Source organism: Carlito syrichta, unplaced genomic scaffold (genome assembly GCF_000164805.1).
Source record: "Carlito syrichta isolate Samal-C Ts95f unplaced genomic scaffold, Tarsius_syrichta-2.0.1 Scaffold304026, whole genome shotgun sequence".
NCBI lineage: Eukaryota > Metazoa > Chordata > Mammalia > Primates > Tarsiidae > Carlito > Carlito syrichta.
Genome location: NW_007248122.1, coordinates 98,975 through 116,944, shown reverse-complemented (window position 1 = coordinate 116,944; position 17,970 = coordinate 98,975). Strand labels below are relative to the sequence as shown.

At 39.7% G+C, this 17,970-nt stretch overlaps 1 protein-coding gene across 5 annotated transcripts in view; it reads right to left on the bottom strand.

Moving 5' to 3' along the window:
• Window positions 1–17,970, bottom strand: part of SLMAP (sarcolemma associated protein) — a 163,511-nt gene extending 145,541 nt beyond the window's left edge. For all 5 annotated transcript variants that reach the window (XM_008059402.2, XM_021713071.1, XM_021713072.1 and 2 more), the window contains exon 1: window positions 17,089–17,970. In XM_008059402.2, coding sequence (XP_008057593.1) covers window positions 17,089–17,286 — 198 coding nt within the window. In that variant the 5' untranslated portion in view covers window positions 17,287–17,970. The remainder of the gene's footprint in view (window positions 1–17,088) is intronic.

The following is a 17,970-nucleotide window of genomic DNA, read 5'->3' as shown; positions in this document are numbered from 1 at the left end:
CACTAAGTATAGGCCAGGCATGGTGGCTCATGTCTATAATTCTAGCACTTTGGAAGGCCAAGGATTGCTTGAGTTCAAGAGTTCAAGACCAAGACCTCTCTAGGCAACATACTGAAACTTTGTCTCTACAAAAAAGAAAAAAATTAGCCAATGAGGTGGTGTGTGCCGTGTAGCCCCAGCCACTTGGGAGGCTGAGGCAAAAGGATTGCCTGAGCCCAGGAGGTGGAGGCTGGGGTGAGCTGTGATTGTGCCACTGCATTCCAGCCTGGGCAACAAAGTAAGACCCCAACTGGAAAAAAAAAAAGTATAGACCAGCATCAGCATAGCAACATAGTGAGACCTCATCTCTACAAAAAATAAATAGGTTAGCAGAGTATGGGGTTGCACACCTGTGGTTCTAGCTGCTCCAGAGGTCTAGCAGCTCCAGAGGCTAAAGTGGGAGTATCACATGAGTCTAAGAGTTGGAGGCTGCAATGAGCCATTATGATCATAACACTGTCTCTTAAAAAATGAACAAAGTATAATTCCAATAATCTTACCTGATGCTCTCTGAAAACTCTGCCTCCAAACAACTGACAACTGTGAACAAACCTCAGCTTAGAGTACTAATTTTAAATGGCAAGATTAGTCCTACTATAGGTTTTATGTTTTAATGTATGCTTCATACTGAAATTCTAAAATAGGTCCTATCACTTAATACTTACCTCTGACTTGTACAGTCACATGCAATATTTTCTTCATCATAATCCTTTATAACTTCTTTCATTTTTCATTCAAAGCATAAATATATACTTCTCACAGTATTTAAATGAGCTTATTGCAGAATTAAAATGTTGACAAAAACATACTAAACACACAAAAACACAAGTGAAATCTTTTAATATGCTGAGAAAAATAATCTTGAAAATAAATCATACTTTGAAATCTTCAAATCTTGTTGTCTATTAACTATATATACCCATTAAACAAATCTTCATCATTTTCCAATCACATTCACATGAAGTGAGGAAGCTAAAGAGGATGAGTGTTTCACAACCCACCTTAGGACATACCGGTTTAGTTATCAGGGTTATCTAGATGGAGTAAGTGGAGGCATTGCTTTCTCCATAGTTGCAAATCCAACATTCTTAACCCAGAAGGTTTGTGCCTTGGTTTCCTAAAGGTTTTTGCCCTATAGCACCATCAACTCTGTACAGAAGGTCTTCACTTACATTGTGGATAGGTTCTTGGAAACTATGACTTTACATTAAATGATGTATAATGAAACCAATTTCACCATAAGCTAATTGATATAAACAAGAATTAAGTTCAAAAGTCACATTTGCCAAGAACCCATCAATGACATTAAGTGAGAACTTACTTTATTTTTACAGCCTTCCTGAAATCCAACCTAACTCAAGTTCATCTCTGTCATTTAATCTAAACTATTTGGTCAATCCAGTAGGAGGGTTTCTTAGCATACAAACTCTGCTTGTAAGAAACAATGGTCATTTTTCTGGATGCCAGCATCTGACCTCCCTGGCTACCACTGGATAATTAACTAACTTGGTGGGAGGCAAAGACTACTCCCCACTACAAGTTGAAGTGCCACATGCTGTCCTTCCCAGTTTCCTTTGAAGCTAAGTCATGGACATGTAACCTAGACTCAGTCAATCAAACACATGAGCTTCAGACTTTACATGAGGAATTAGTGCCACAAAGAAACTGATGGTAGATTTCTCTGGTGGCAGAATAGAAATATCAGTGCCCACTTTTCAGAGGTAGCAATGACAACAGTGCCAAAGGCATCATCCATATCAAATGTCAACATTATAAGTTGCGGAATCTAGTGCTCAAGTAATGCAGCAGCCATGTCTGCACCAGTCCGCTTCTGTGGTATGATCCATCTCTAGAGTCTCCAAATCTGTTGACATTCCCAGCCTTCAAGGATTCTGCAAACTACCCAATGCCCTTTCAGTATACTGCTATTTTGCTTAAATCAACTGCAGACAGTGTCTGTGGTGTATAACTAAAACCTCAACTGATATACTGCCCATCCAGACTCAACTGCCTCCTAACTATTCCGCTAGGCTGACACCTTTTAACACAGACCTTTAGTCAGGTACAGTGGCTCACACCTGTAATCCCAGCACTTTGGGAGGCTGAGGCGAGAGAATTACCTGAACTCAGGGGTTCGAGACCAACCTGAGCAACATGGCGAGACCTCATTCCTACAATAAATCAAAAAGTCAGATGGGCATGGTGGCACATGCCTGTAGTTCTAGGTACTCGGAAGGCTGAGACAGAAGGATTGCCTGAACCCAGCAGGTTCAGGCTGTGGTGGCTGTGAACATGCCACTAGGCAACAGAGTGAGACTCCAACTCAAAAAATATATACAGACCTTTATATACCAAGGATACCTGTTATTCTCTACCCTGTTCTTTGGGGTCCAACTCAAGTCCCCCTAACTAAACAAGTCTTCTCTAGCTTCATCACATAGTGTTCTTAATTCCATTTAGAACTTAATTCTTCCCTAATTCTTTATGGGGGTTAGCTTTAACTTCCCAATTAAACTATAAGCCCCTTGAAGACTGAAGTAACATCTTAATACCTTCATCATGCTCCATGTTGCCTGACAGAGCATTACAAGTTGTTTTACATCTTTCCTCATTGACTTACTCAACTCCTTTAATTTTTAATCTTCAAGTAAGGCAAACCAAGTATACTACTGATTTTTATTGCTTTTAACAGAGAAACTATACAAACTCGGTAATACTGCATAACAAACATTAATTAAAGGACTATTTCTTTAATACATTCAAAAAAGTTTCACACATTCAAAAGAGAACGTACTTAGTTTAGGAGACTATAAAGATATATTAAGAGAAAAAAATTCTTTTAACAATAAAAAAATGCACATTTACAAAAAATAAGAAAAATCCAAAATGCTCCAATGAGCATTTTCTTTGAACATCATGTCATGACTCAAAAAGTTTCAAATTTTGGAGCATTTCAGATTATCAGAATAGAGATTCTCAACCAATAGATGTAACACAAACATTCAAAATCCTAAAAAATCCTAAATCCTAAACAATTCTGATCCCAAGCATTTTGGGTAAGGAATACTCAGCCTGTATTACTAAGCAAATATACAAATTAAATAATAAATAAAAACTATAAACCACAAGTCATTGAGTGCCTATTCTGTGTCAGGTATGCTGCTAAGTGCTTTGCATGAATTTTCATTAAATCTTTACAACTGTCCTATGAGGTAAATTTCATTATTATCCTTCTTCCATAGATGAGGAAAATGAAACAGACTCCCCAAGCTCACACATCTGGCAAGTACTGGAGACAGGATTCCAACTCCAGTAGTCCAACTCCAGAATCTTTAACCACACTGCCTCCCTTAAGGCCTCTGCCAGCAATGCTCAACTACCCCAAAGATTTGATAGTTCTATTTTCCCTCTCCCAATTTTGTGAACTTCTGGGTTTGCATTTCCTAGAATACATCATTCTCTTTCAGGTGTTTCACCTTAAACACATGCTGTTCCCTTGAGATAGAATGCACCGCTCTTTTTTATCCAGCTAGCAAGGCACTACTCATTCTTCAAACGGTAGCTTTTTACGAAACTTTTTCTGTGAAGCCCTCTTCATTCCTCCCAAATATGCTGCTCTCATTCCTGGGGGAAGGTACACAACACTCCTTTAGCTCCCTGGAAACAACGATTCACAGAAACTTCTGTTGTTAGAATTATTTGTATTGTAATTATATTTTTACAGGATTATGAGCTGGGCACTACACTGTAAACATTAGGCACTTAGATAGTTAACGACTACATAACGGCCCCAGTTTAATTTCAACTACAATTTAAATGAATACTTTCTTCTAATTAAAACAGCATCACTCATTCTAACAATATTTTACTGCCTCCTATGTATGTGACTGCATACATCATAGATTCACTGGTGAGTTAAATGAATATCCTATGCTTCCAAGATTCAGACTGGGACTTTTCAACAGTATCTTACCAACCATTTCTCTCAATTGTTACAGTAAGATTCTCCCTAACTTCTCAATACCAAAACTGTGCCTAAGAACAAATATTTCAAAACTGGAAATATATTATACATATAGTAAATGTGTTAAAACAAAGGTCCAACCAAGAGTAAGATATTCACACTAAATAAGTAGAGCCAAAAATCAAACTATATGGTGCTTCAAATGCTGCTCAGTTAACTCTATCTACATTTGTATACTCATTCACTCTCTTCCACTTCCTATACCCCAATCTGCTTTCACTAAGGGATTACTACATCTAATATTCTTTTTTTATAACAGTTTTTTTGAGATCTAACTCACATACTATACAATTACCTATTTAAAGTGCACAATTCAGGGTTATAAAACCATCACCATACCAATTTTATTTTTATTTTTATTTTTTTTTTATTTATTTTTTTGAGTTGGAGTCTCACTCTGTCACCCAGACTGGAGTGCAGTGGCTGCTTCCAGCCACCGCAGCCTCGACCTGCTGGGCTCCGGCGATCCTTCCACCTCAGCCTTCCAAGTAGCCAGAATTATAGGCATGCGCTACCATGCCCAGCTGATTTTTTTATTTATTGTAGAGATGAGGTCTTGCCTGCCCAGGCGGGTCTAGAACCCGCAGGCTCAGGCAATCCACTCACCTCAGTCTCCCAAAGGCGCGGGATTACAGGCTGAGCCACCAAGCCCGACTACCATACCAATTTTATATTTTCATCATCCCAAAAAGAAAAACATACCCATTCAGCAGACATTACCTGTCTTAATAAGAATTCTAGAGAAACAAAACAAATAGCACATGTATTAATATGGAGAAATTTATTTTATGGAATTGGTTCACATAACTATAGGGAGTGGCAAGTCCAAAATCTGCAGGGCAGATCATCAGACAGGAGACTCAAGGAAAAGGAGCTATGCTATGTAGTCTTGAGTCTGATGGCTCTGCAAGGGCAGAATTCCTTCTTTGGGAGGGTAATATGCTTTACTCAAAGTTTACTGGTATAGCCGGGCACAGTGGCTCACAGCCTATAATCCTAGCACTTTGAGAGGCAGAGGCAAGAAGATTGCCTGAGCCCAGGGGTTCAAGACCAGCCTGGGCAACTTGGTGAGACCTCACCTCTACAATAAATCAAAAAATTAGCTGGGCGTGGTGTCACATGCCTATGGTTCTAGCTACTTGGAAGGCCGAGGTGGAAGGATCACTTGAGCCCAGCAGGTTGAGGCTGCAATGGTCATGAGTGTGCCACTGCACTCCAGTCAGGGTGACAGAGTGAGACTCCGACTTAAAGTAGAAAAAAGAAACAAACCCAAAGTCTACTGGTATAAATGTAAATCATATCTAAGAAATACCTTCACAGCAACATCAACATAAGTGTTTGACCAAAAACTAGATGCCACAGCCTAACCAAGTTGACACAAAATTAACCATCACATTCCCTGTTTCCCCCCTGCCCCTAGCAACAACTAATCTTTCTGTCTCTATAAATCTGCCTATTTTAAACATTTCATATAACCAGAGTAATACAATATGTGGTCTTTTGAATCTGGCTTCTATCACTTAGCATAACACTTTGAAGATTCATCCATGCCGTAGCATGTATTAATATTTCATTCCTTTTTTTTATTGCAAATAATATTCCATTACATGGTATACAATTTATTTACCCATTCATCAGCTGAATTTTTTTTTTAACCTTTTGGCCTTTATGAATAATGCTGATATGAACACTCATGCACAAGTTTTTCTGAGGAATATGTTTTCATTTATGTTGGGTATATATCTAGGAGTGAAATTGTTGGGACATCCAGTATTAATAACTCAATAATATTCTTTTTTATTATGAAACCTTTTTCTAAAATTTCAAAACTACAAAATTTGTTTACTCTACAAATTATTATAGCTAAATAGGTAACATACAGCATGATTTTATTTTCCATCTCTGAATTTTAGAAACAGAAGAAACTATAACTAGCATCTAATACTCAGTATTTCTGTAAAGAGTTAAGGAATCAAATAAAGCCGGGCCAAGTGGCTCACACCTATAATCCCAGAACTTTGGGAGGCTGAGGTGAGAGAATTGCCTAAGTCCCCAGGTTCAAGACCAGTCTGAGGAACTTGGCGAGACCTCATCTCTACAATAAATCAAAAAATTAGCAGGGAGTAGTGGCACGTGCCTGTAGTTCCAGCTACTTGGAAGGTGAGGCAGAAGGATCACCTGAGCCCAGCAGATCGAGGCTGCAGTGGCCATGACTGTGCCACTGCACTCCAGCCTGGGCAACAAAGTGAGACTTTAACTCAAAAAAAAAAAAAAAGAATTAAATGCAACATAGCCATTTTTTCTAAGTTAGATTTACTTATTGGGGGTGTGAATTATATACATATTTCATTTAAAACACAACCTCCAAACATACTAAACCTAGAACTCATCCAATCCAAGAAAAAAAAGTATATATGTATATTATAGTATCTGAACAGTGATATTACAATATCCTTACATGTAAAAAGTGGTTTTTATTCAATTTATAAAATTTTAAGTTATTTTTAAATAATGTTTGAGGAACTGATCTTCAATTCAATCGAAACTCTATAAACTGATGTACTACCAAAATATCTAGGAGTTAATAGACAATGAGGTTTTATATGTATGTATTTTTTCACTTGCTCTATTATTCACTAAGAGGCCGGTGATGAGATTGATAATAATCAAAAGTGCTGAGGTAGCAAGCGAGTGATCAAGAATGGGCACTCGACAATCAGATGACTGAGATTTGAATTCTGACTCCATCACTATCAGTGCTACCCTTAGCAAACTCCTTTACATTTCTGAGCCTCTGTTTTCTCATCTATAAAGTAAGATAATAAGACTACCTGTTTCAAAGCTTTGTTTTGAGGATTAAATGAGATAATGCATATAAAACTCTTAGCACAGCACAGAGTAAGTCTTCAATAAATGGTAGCTATTAGTTTTATAAGTCTTGACTATGGTCAAAATTTCAGATAAGCTTAACACAGCTGACTTGAAATTATCTAACAGCTAAAAAAAACTTTTTTTTGAGTCAGATCTCTATCTGTCATCCAGTACAGTGGCATGATCATGGCTCACCACAGCCTTGGCCTCCTGGGCTCAGTTGATCTTCCACCTCAGCCTCCCAAGTAGGAGGGAATACAGGTGCAAACTACCATGCCCAACTAACTTTATTTTTAGTAGAGACGAGATCTCATTATGTTGCCTAGGTTGGTCTCGAACTCCTGGGCTCAAGCAATCCCCCTACCTCAGTTTCCAAAGTGCTGGAATTACAAGTGTGAGTCACCACGCCTGGCCTAAAATACACATTCTTAATTATGATCCAATCACATAAAAACAGTAATAATAAAAAACTATGTTTTTGTTTTTTCCAGTGCAGTGGCTCACGTCCCTAATTCCAGTACGTTGGGAGGTAGAGGTAAGAGGATTGCCTGAGCCCAGGCATTCAAGCCTCAGTAACACGGCAAGACCTCATCTTTACAATAAATTTAAAAATTAGCCATGTATGGTGGTATGCACCTATAGTCCCAGTTACTTGGGAGGCCGAAGCGGAAGGAATGCCTGAGCCCAGCAGGTCAAGGCCGAAGTAGCAGGTACAGAGTGAAACTCTGACTCAAAAAAAAAAAAAAAACTGTGTTTCTTTATCTATATATCTAAGTAGGCAAATACACGGAAAAAATTCTGAAAATTACACACCAAAATAATAACAAATTACTTCTAGAGCAGGAAAAGATAATAGGCAGTACCTATGTGAAGGGTAACTCATCTTTTACTCTAAATACCTCCCTACTACTTGACTTTTTATGGGAATGTATTCCTGTTATTTGTATCACTAAAAAATAAGAAAAACTTGAAAGTCCATATGGAAATTCATTTCTGCTTGGTTCAGCTAGAACAAGTCAGCAGTTATAAATGTAAATAAAACTGCAAACCTCAAAGTATTGTGAAAATCTTAGCCGGGCTTGGTGGCTCAGCCTGTAATCCCGCACCTTTGGGAGGCTGAGGTGAGTGGATTGCCTGAGCCTGCGGGTTCGAGGCCTGCCTGGGCAGCGAGACCTCATCTCTACAATAAATCAAAAAATCAGCTGGGCGTGGTAGCGCATGCCTGTAATTCCGGCTACTTGGAAGGCTGAGGCGGAAGGATCCCCGGAGCCCAGCAGGTCGAGGCTGCGGTGGCCGGGAGCGGCCACTGCACTCCAGTCTAGGCGACAGAGTGAGACTCCAACTCAAAAAAAAAAAAAAGAAAATCTTTAACATACAACATTTTTTATGTGTTTAAATTTAAAATCCAACCAAAATTATATATTTGACAAAGCGTACAATACTAATTACCAAACACTTCCATTTTTTCAAGTGCCTATATAAATGTTCTTTTTCTTCTTTTTATCTGTCAGCTACGCTCTTTATAAAGCATAAAAAATTTACATGGCCAAGCAAATTTTTCCAAGTCTGTCTTATTCATTTACATATATACCCAAATCCAAATCAGTTGTCTGAATATAATCCTAAAAGATTATATATTTTATTCCTAGGAAAAAAGGTTAGTTTTGAAAAATTTTAGCTGGGAGCACACCTCATCAGCAAAGGTACCTGCATAATGAACATTTGTATACCTAACCCTGAATTGTACCCCACATATTTAAAATTTAAAAATTTTTAAAAATTAATTTAAAAAAAGAAAAATGTTAGCTGACTCAGAGAAATAATTAACGTGAATTCTTTCAGTTTTTGAAAGTCAGCATGAGCTGGGCGTGGTGGCTCACATGCCTGTAATCTCAGCACTTTGGGAGGCGGAGGCAAGAGGATTACTCAGGTTTGAGACCAACCTGGGAAACTTGGCAAGACCTCATCTCTACAACAAATCAAAAAATTAGCTGGGCGTAGTGGTGTACACCTGTGGTTCCAATTACTTGGAAGGCTGAGGCGGAAGAATCACCTGAGCCCAGTAAGTCAAGGTTGTGGTGGCAACAAGTATGCCACTGCACTCACACCAGTCTGGGCAACAGAGTGAGACTCCTATTCAAAAAAAAAAAAAAAAAAAAGGGGGGGGGGGGGGGGGTGGGGAGGAGGGGTGCGGTGGCTCACGCCTATAATCCCAACACTTTGAAAGGCAGAGGTAAGAGGACTACCTGAACCCACAGGTTCCAGACCAGCCTGGGCAAATTTGTGAGACCTCATCTCCACAACAAATTAAAAAAAAAAAAATTAGCGGAGTGTGGTGGCACATGCCTATAGTTCCAGGTACTTGGAAACCTGAGGTGGAAGGATCACCTGAGCTCAACAGGTAGAGGTTGCGGTGGCCGGGAGTGTGCTACTGCACTCTAGTCTGGGCGACAGAGTTAAGATTCCAACTCAAAAATAAATAAATAAATAAGAAAGTCTGTAATATGACAGGCATTTTGGTTTTCCATTAGAACACAGTAGCTTATATTACCTTTTAAGAGAGCAGAAGACAGTTTAAAATAATGTGTAGTAGTTAGCTTTTATTTCAGTGAGCAAAAAAATAATCTAGATTCTAGCTCTAACTCCCGTAGTTACCACTAGATGACCCTGTACAAATAACCTCTAAACATCAAACTCTTTGGATAAACAGGAGCCAGATTATAGTTTATTTTACTTAGCTCCTAATAGTGTTATACAGATCAAATGAAATAAGATGAACTCTGAATATCATAAAACCCCCAAAAAGTATTATTTTGTATGAAAATGGATCTATATGTATTAGCTCAAGTTGATTATCACCAACCACAAAATTATCTACAATCCTAAAACACTCAGTAAAATATTTCGCACACTACAAATTCTCAATAATGACTTATACAAAGACAACATATTGGTAATTGTCCATTATCTCAAATTGAGAACTAACTTGAATGACCTTCTACCCTTTGAGCCTCCACAGGTTGGCAGAAATATAGACTGCTCCATTGTTCACATTTGACCCATTCAAACATTTATATAGTGCCTATTCTCTTGTTCTCAATAGCTCACATCTGGCAGGGCAATAATACACTTCCATCAGAGTTCTTTTGTTGTCTATGTCCCATAATGAAATTATATACAAAGTTAAACGGGAGTATAGAGGAAGAAACAATTAATTCTTCTGTTAGTGGGAGTCAGGGAAGGTTTCACACTGGAACTGAGCCTTAAGGGATGTAAGGAAGAGGTCATTCCAGAAGACAAAACAGCAAAACAGGCATTTGTTCTAGGAACATTGAACATGGTCAGTCATACAGTTAGTACACAGAGTTTAGGGGTAAGGAAAAACACAGTAATAGAAGATAGAGTTGGAAAAACAGGAAACTTTAATGCTAAAAAACAAGGAGGGCAACAAACAAGATTTTTTAACAGGGTCATCAATTATTTATCTACCTGTCATGACAGTAATAGAAGCATGGGCCCCAAGAGAGGAGAGTCCTCAGAACATTTCAGCAGCTAATATCACCATTTTTCTTGATCAAGTAACAACATACATTAAGAAATAATCTCACAATCTTTTCACTTAAAACTCTAAATGACAGACATTCTCCTTCCTATTTATCAAAGAGAATAAACACTAAGCTCAGTCGGCTCAGTGGCTCAGCCTGTAAACCCGCGACTTTGGGAGGCTGAGGTGAGTGGATTGCCTGAGCCCGCGGGTACGAGACTCACCTGGGCAACTTGGCGAAATCTCATCTCTACAATAAATCAAAAATTAGCCGGGCGTGGTAGCGCACGCCTGTAGTTCCAGCTACTTGGAAGGCTGAGGCAGAGGGATCGCCAGAGCCCAGCAGGTCGAGGCTGTGGTGGCCGGGAGCGCCCACTGCACTCCAGTCTGGGCAACAGAGTGAGGCTCCAACTCAAAAAAATAAAAAATAAAAAACACTAAGTTCAAAAGTAAATATCATTTAAGAAACCAAATAAGAGCCTAAGAAGGTAAGAAGTGAACTTAATCTAAGGGGTAAAGACAAAGAAATGAGGAAAAAAGTTTTAATATTTGTAATAACCTGAAATAATACATAAAATATTTTGTCAATTTCCCACTACTGTGAAAACATAGAAGGCAATGAAGACATGCTCTGGATATATAACCTGGTTCTTCTATACATGTTCACATTAATGTTTTAAATACAACATGTCAAATAAAAGACTTTCTCACAAAAACCAGCACTTCCTAATGACCTTTTTATTTCCATCAACAAAAAAATTAGGTATCTGTTAAAACACACACACAAATTAAAAATCAACGAATCTATGAGCTGCCATTCTCCTAGAAGCTGAGGCCAGGATCTCTGTGGTCATGTTTAGACATGTGGAGGAAAATGGAAGAAGTAATCTTGGTTGTCAAATTCAGCCAACTATTTCTATTCAACGACTTCCTTGAAATGTCCTTGCAACATGCCCTATAATTCCTGCTTCTATGCCTTTGCTTAAGCAATTCCTCCCACCCAAAACTCCTTTCCCTGACAGACTGTAACTACATTCTCCACCCCTTACCCACCCCCTACCCCTGACTTTTTTTTAACACAGGGCCTCACTATATTGCCAAGGCTGGAGTGCAGTGGCTATTTCCAGGTGCAATGACAGCATACTGCAACTTGGAATTCCTAGGCTCAAGTAATTCTCCTGTCTTAGTCTTCCGAGTAGGTGGGGTTAGAGGCCTGATGTATGCCTGACAAATACAAGTTTTTGACCTTCTTTTTTTTTTTCCTGAGACAGGTTCTTGCTGTACAGGTGTGATTTTAGTGTACTACAGCCTCAAACTTCTGGCCTCAAGTGATCCTCTGGACCCAGCTTCTTGAGTAGCTGGGACTACAGGGACTGGCCACTGCGCCTAGCCATTCTGCCCCTTTTTGAAAGTCCAAAGTCTAGCTCAAATTGCATTTCATCCATGAAACTGTCTCATCCATGAAATCTTCCCTAAAGTCTTCAGTTCATACAGAACTTCTCTTTTCTGAAGTCCCAATGGAAAGCTAATTTAATACTCTTGATTTTTTCCACTTTCTGGCATTTAATTATTTTCATTCCTACTGTCAATCTGGGCTATGCTCTTACAAAATCATACCATATCTGGTACAAAGCCTCGGAATAGCATAGTAGTTATGAGGTTGGGTTCTACCATTTATTAGCAATGTGAGCATGACCAAGATCTGTGTCTCGATTTCCTCATAAGTCAAATATAAGCACCTACTTTAAAGAGTTAAGGATTAAATAAGTTAACATGTATAGCATTTAGAATAGAGTATGGTACATAATTAGGACACAAATGTTAGTTTAGCTGCTACACATTTTTTCCTTGCTCCAGCCCAGTCTACATACTGTTTTTGTATCAATCTTTTTTTTTTTTTACTTGGAGTCTCACTCTGTCGCCCAGACTGGAGTGCAGTGGCCGCTCCCGGCCACCGCAGCCTCGACCTGCTGGGCTCCGGCGATCCTTCTGCCTCAGCCTTCCGAGTAGCTGGAATTACAGGCATGTACTACCATGCCCGGCTGATTTTTTGATTTATTGTAGAGATGAAGTCTCGCTGCCCAGGGTTTGGTATGTTAGTGCTCTGCTAAGAATTCTCCTTGGTCTTCCATAATACAAAGGTCCATGTCCTGTAAGCAAGGCACTCCACAACCTGGCATCACACACACTATCTACTCACTTACTCAACATCTGCTTTATACAAAATAGTAGGAAGCAGACACATAAGGCAGAGTCCCTCTCCTCTGGGGTTCTGACAGTTAATTACAAAGAAAAGGCACAAACATAAAAACAACATCACACAGAATGGATGTTTAAAAAAACTCTCCAACCCAACAAAATCAGTTTCCTTAGTGTTTGAAAAATGCCAAGCCTGCTTAAAATTATCTGCTTTTGTTTGTTTTCCTTTACTCTCATCTCCTCAAAACAAATAAAAACACCAAAACACTACCTCATCTTGTTATCCATCCACCACAGATTTAAAGCCAAATGTCATCACTCTTACCATTTATACTTAAATAATATGTAATATCATCTATCTCAATTGAATGTTTTCAAAGTGCATGGTCACACTCTTTAATATATAAGCTCCTAGAAAGAAGGACTAATAATTTCTTACCAGTTCTTATCACTTCCTCCCCCTTACCACTATGCCCCCCTTCACGAAAACAGATCATGATGGAACAGGTGCTCAAAAGATGCACGAGTTGCCAGGAACGGTGGCTCACACCTGTAATCCCAGCACTTTGGGAGGCAGAGGTGAGAGGACTGCATGAGCCCAGGGGTTTGAAACCAGCCTGGGCAACTTGGTGAGACTTCGTCTCTACAATAAAGATCAAAAAATTAGCTGGGTGTGGTGGAGCATGCCGGTAGTTTCAGCTACTTGGAAGACTGAGGCAGAAGGACTGCCTGAGTTCAGCAGTTTGAGGCCACAGTGGCCGTGAGTGTGCCACTACACTCCAGCCTGGGCGACAGAGTAAAACTCTGACTCAAAAATAAAAAAATAAAAAAAGATGCATGAGTTTAAGTTTAAAAATGAGACTAAAAGTAGATGACAACTACTACTACTAAGTAAACTACAATGAGACGGGAAATAGACTACTTTGTCAACTACTAGCCTGTCACCAGTTCCCAAAGCTTCAAATCAAATCCAAATCACAACGGCCCACTCCCTGTCCCTTCTATGTAACCACAACATGGATAGATTTGCTTGGTCAATGATATCTTGAGTCAACAGAAGTATCAATAATTATTCCAATATCTGCCACACAGTTTGAAGAACTTGACCTCCAAAAGGAGTGAAGGTCGTTGATACACAGATAATATCCAACTGCTACATCTCTGAGACAATATGGGAAAGATTATTAAACTCCACTTTGTGACAAACCTGTCACCCTCCAACATTCAGTTTTAAGTACAGTAAGATATTCCATGAACTTAGCACTAGAGAGTGTTACTTAGATTTCTACCTGCCTATATATTGCAAATATTCTATAATGAATATGTATCACTTGAATAATCAGAAAGTTGCAAGTATTTTTCTTCCAGCTTTTAATGGGCTTCCCATAATGGCCAGTGCAGAATACAACAGTCACCTACAAATTGAAAGCCAACCAAAGAGCACATTACACCCCAATTTTCCACACTTCCCAAATAAAGTACCAATTTGGACAAAGTTATCAGCTTTACTAGTTTCAATTTTAAAAATTACTTCTAAGACCAGGCACAGTAGCTCAAGCCTGTAATTCCAGCACTTTGAGAGGCTGAGGTGAGTGGATTGCCTGAGCCTACGGGTTCAAGAACAGCCGGCAACTTGACGAGACCTCATCTCTACAATACATCAAAAAATTAGCTGGGCATGGTAGCACACACCAGTAGTTCCACCTACTTGGAAGGCTGAGGTGGAAGGATCGCCTGAGCCCAGCAGGTCGACACTGGGGTGTCCATGAGTGTGCCACTGCACTTCAGCCTGGGCGACAAAAGTAAGACTCTGACTCAAAAAAAAATTACTTCTACATATGCCATCAGGTTAAAGAATAATTTCTCTTACTTTCCTAAGACTCCACAGCACTATAGCAAATTAGAAAGTATTGTCTGGATCAAGAGTTCCCAAACCCCAGGCTGCCACCTCCAGTCAGATTAACTGCGGCATTACATTCTCATACAAGGTGAACTCTATTGTGAATAGTGAATTGCATACGTGAGGGATCTAGGTTGCATACTCCTATTGAGAATTTAATGCCTGATGACCACTCCCCCTACCCCCGTCTATGGAAAAACTGTCTTCCACAAAACTGGTCCCTGATGCCAAAAAGGCTGGGGACCACTGGTCTAGATGGTTCCCTCTCTCCTTCCCAAATGCCCTCCTTGCTAGTTTGGAGTTCTTAATAAGAGCCAGGCATAGGGTTCTAAGTGATTTACATGTCTCTCTCAGTCCTCAAAACAATAGTAGGTGCCATTATTATCCCCAGATGAGAAAACTCAGTTTTAGCGATGCTTTAAAAAAAAAAAAAAGAATGTCTGAGGTGATAGTTATAAGAAAGGATTCTTGTGTTTTATACATAGGAATTTGCTGGAAATACAATACTAGGCCCAGGGACTTTTGTTATGAGACAATTATAGCAGAAATCCTCAAATTGCTAATTTCATACAGAAAACAATAACTATTTGGTCAAACCGTGGGATTTCGTTGGAACTGCATCCTCAGATGCTAAATAAAAACATACTGTCTGTCCAACCCAAACCCTAAATAGTTAATTCCCAAAACAATTTGGTCACATTGCAAGAGGTGACAGGGTGTTTTTGTAACTACATTAAGTGATCTATCTTTCAAAGATAACTTCTTCTATATAACAAATTCCATTCAAAATCTTAACATTTATTGATTCATAGCTAAATACTCACTATTAATCTATTCTTAGTAATCTCAAAATAACCTATTGTGAGGGTTTTAGTACAACCATGGGAAGAACTGTGCATGAAATCATTATTTTTCAAACAAGTGAAGAAAAAATCTGACTCTCCTTTGAATGCTGAAGCAAAGAAAGTGCATTTGCAGAGTATTTATTGTGAGCAAACTGTTATCTCATTAGTTTGGACCTAACTGTTGCCCAGGGACATAAAAAGGCAAAAATGTAAAAGTTTGTTGAGTTAAGGCACTAACTAATGTTTGAATTTGACAGCTGGAAATATGCAGTCTATGAATATTCATTTTAAAGGATTATATGTAATCTATGAAGTCTTTGAGGAACCTAAACTTCAGCTTCCAGGAAGAAAAAAAGATCTGTTTCACAGGTAAATAAGCACCTGGTGTTATACAGAAAAATTAACATACTTTTCCCTTCTCATCCTATGTAGACACAGAGTAAGGTTATAGGTATTACACACTTGGACAATCTTTTCCTCCTTTCTTTAAAAAATAATTTATATAATAATTCCATAATTAGGTAGCTGCAGAGGTATTACTTTCTCTCTTCCTTTCGAGGCTCAGGTTTCTTTCATTTCAAAACACTAATCTTGAAGACTTAAATTCTTCTATTAAGAAGACTTAATCATTTAACTCAGAAAGAGGGGGCAAAAAGGCAGTGAAACCTGAGATATTCCTATTAGTCTTACATAACTTAAAGTTGGAACTGATTCAGTAGCTCAACAAAAACCTGAGGTTTAGGGACAAAGATGAGCTCTTCAGTGTACTCTCCACACACAAAGAATTTTTAAAAGCTTTTCAAGATCTTAATTTTTCTCCCTTCATTTCTTAAAATATAAGTACAACATAAAAATGCTAAAAGGATTACACTTAAAATGAAAAGCACTGAATTCATCCTATCACATTTAGGTAATGTTATAATTGATAGAATTGAATAATTTCAGAAAATAAGTTAATTTCCTAATACTGATTTTTAAATATCACCTTTGTAAGTATTTCTGCTTCAGTGAACATCAAAAAGTGATTTCCAAAAGCAATACATATATATTTATCCAACTTATGAACAAAACTCTGAAAATAAAAAGTTACAGTTGTTCATGCTTAATTAAATTAGCTCCAATTATCCCAATTTATTCCTTCAAGGGTAACTATAAATCAAACCTATCCAAACTGTTGTTTGCCCAAGCAAAGAGAGGCCCAGATCTGAACCTGGCTACAAGCTAGAGTTAACTACACTTCACCACTGAGACACTCGAGCCCCAGTGTAACAACGGCCACGGATTCCTGGCATTACTTTGGGAACTGCTGCTTGCTTAATAAAGCAACAAACTGCAAATTCACCTTTCTAAAAAGACTGAAAACAAGATGCCAAGTTTCACTATCTAGTTTTCCGAAACGAATTAGGGTTTGAGATTTCACGGGGAATGACCACGTTATCAAGATGCCATCGCCCTCCTGAGGCATTTAATTACAATACCTTCTAAGTTTTCCATCCAACCGCCTCAATTAAATTTCCACTAGAACCAGGCACACAAACAGCTGATTTGTGGCCTTGCTCAAAGTGTTCTCTGAGCGCCAAATTTTGGGGCCCTGCAAACATTGTGCCTCTCAGGGAGGGCAAAAGGATACGAAAAGTAAAGTTGTTAGACAATGTGGTGACATTACCTTGCCTGTCTTGTGATCAAACCAGACGAGAGCATGGTTCCTTGACAGCACTTTGCAATCAAAGGTGGCATTATTCTGCGCTGGCCTACAGCGGGCCACAGAGCGGCCGATTTTGATGGGCTCGTCCAGGTAGACATGACGCTCCTGAAAAGGGTGCGAGTTCGGACGGCAAGTGAAGATGGCCAAGGCTGACGGCATCGAGGACAGACTGGGGGTGTCTCTCCTACCAGGGACAAAGAGGAGCTCCTCCGGATCCGGGCTGCCCTTCACAAGCTTATACCCCTATCCCCCCCCGCCCAAAATGTTAAATTAAAACAAACTGCGCATTGTCTAAGCATAACCAGTGAACATCAACAACTCTTCGCTGGGATAGGAAGACAAGCCAGCGCAAGCCCCATCATCGCCTTCAAAACCCAGCAGCGCCCTGATCACAGAAAGTCCCCAACTGGCAGCTTTCAGTCCATCTTCTTCCCCGGGAAGAAAAGGCTCAACCATCGAGCAGCTTCAGCCAAGAAAACTCCTGGAAGACAGTTTGAGGACTGGAGGTATCCAAGCAGATGAGTCACACGCCAATTCTTGTGTTTGGATTGAGATCGCCGCCGCTTTTCCCCCTCGGTGGCGGAAACGTTGCAGCACTGCAGCATGAAGGAAGGGTCGGTACGGTGCGCCCAGGAAGGTCCTTTGGGGCCGAAGGAAGGTGCAGCCGAGCACCTCTGGGCAGCCACCGCCCGTCCTCGCCCGGGGTGGAGGGGCGAGAGGTGAAGGAGGCGGTGAGGAGCTCTAGACGGTCAGCGGGACGGTCCGCATTGCCCCTGCTGCGCGGAGGTCGCCCCGGGAGGGGCACCGGGTCCCCGGCCTGGCACGAGCCGAGGCGGCGCTGGC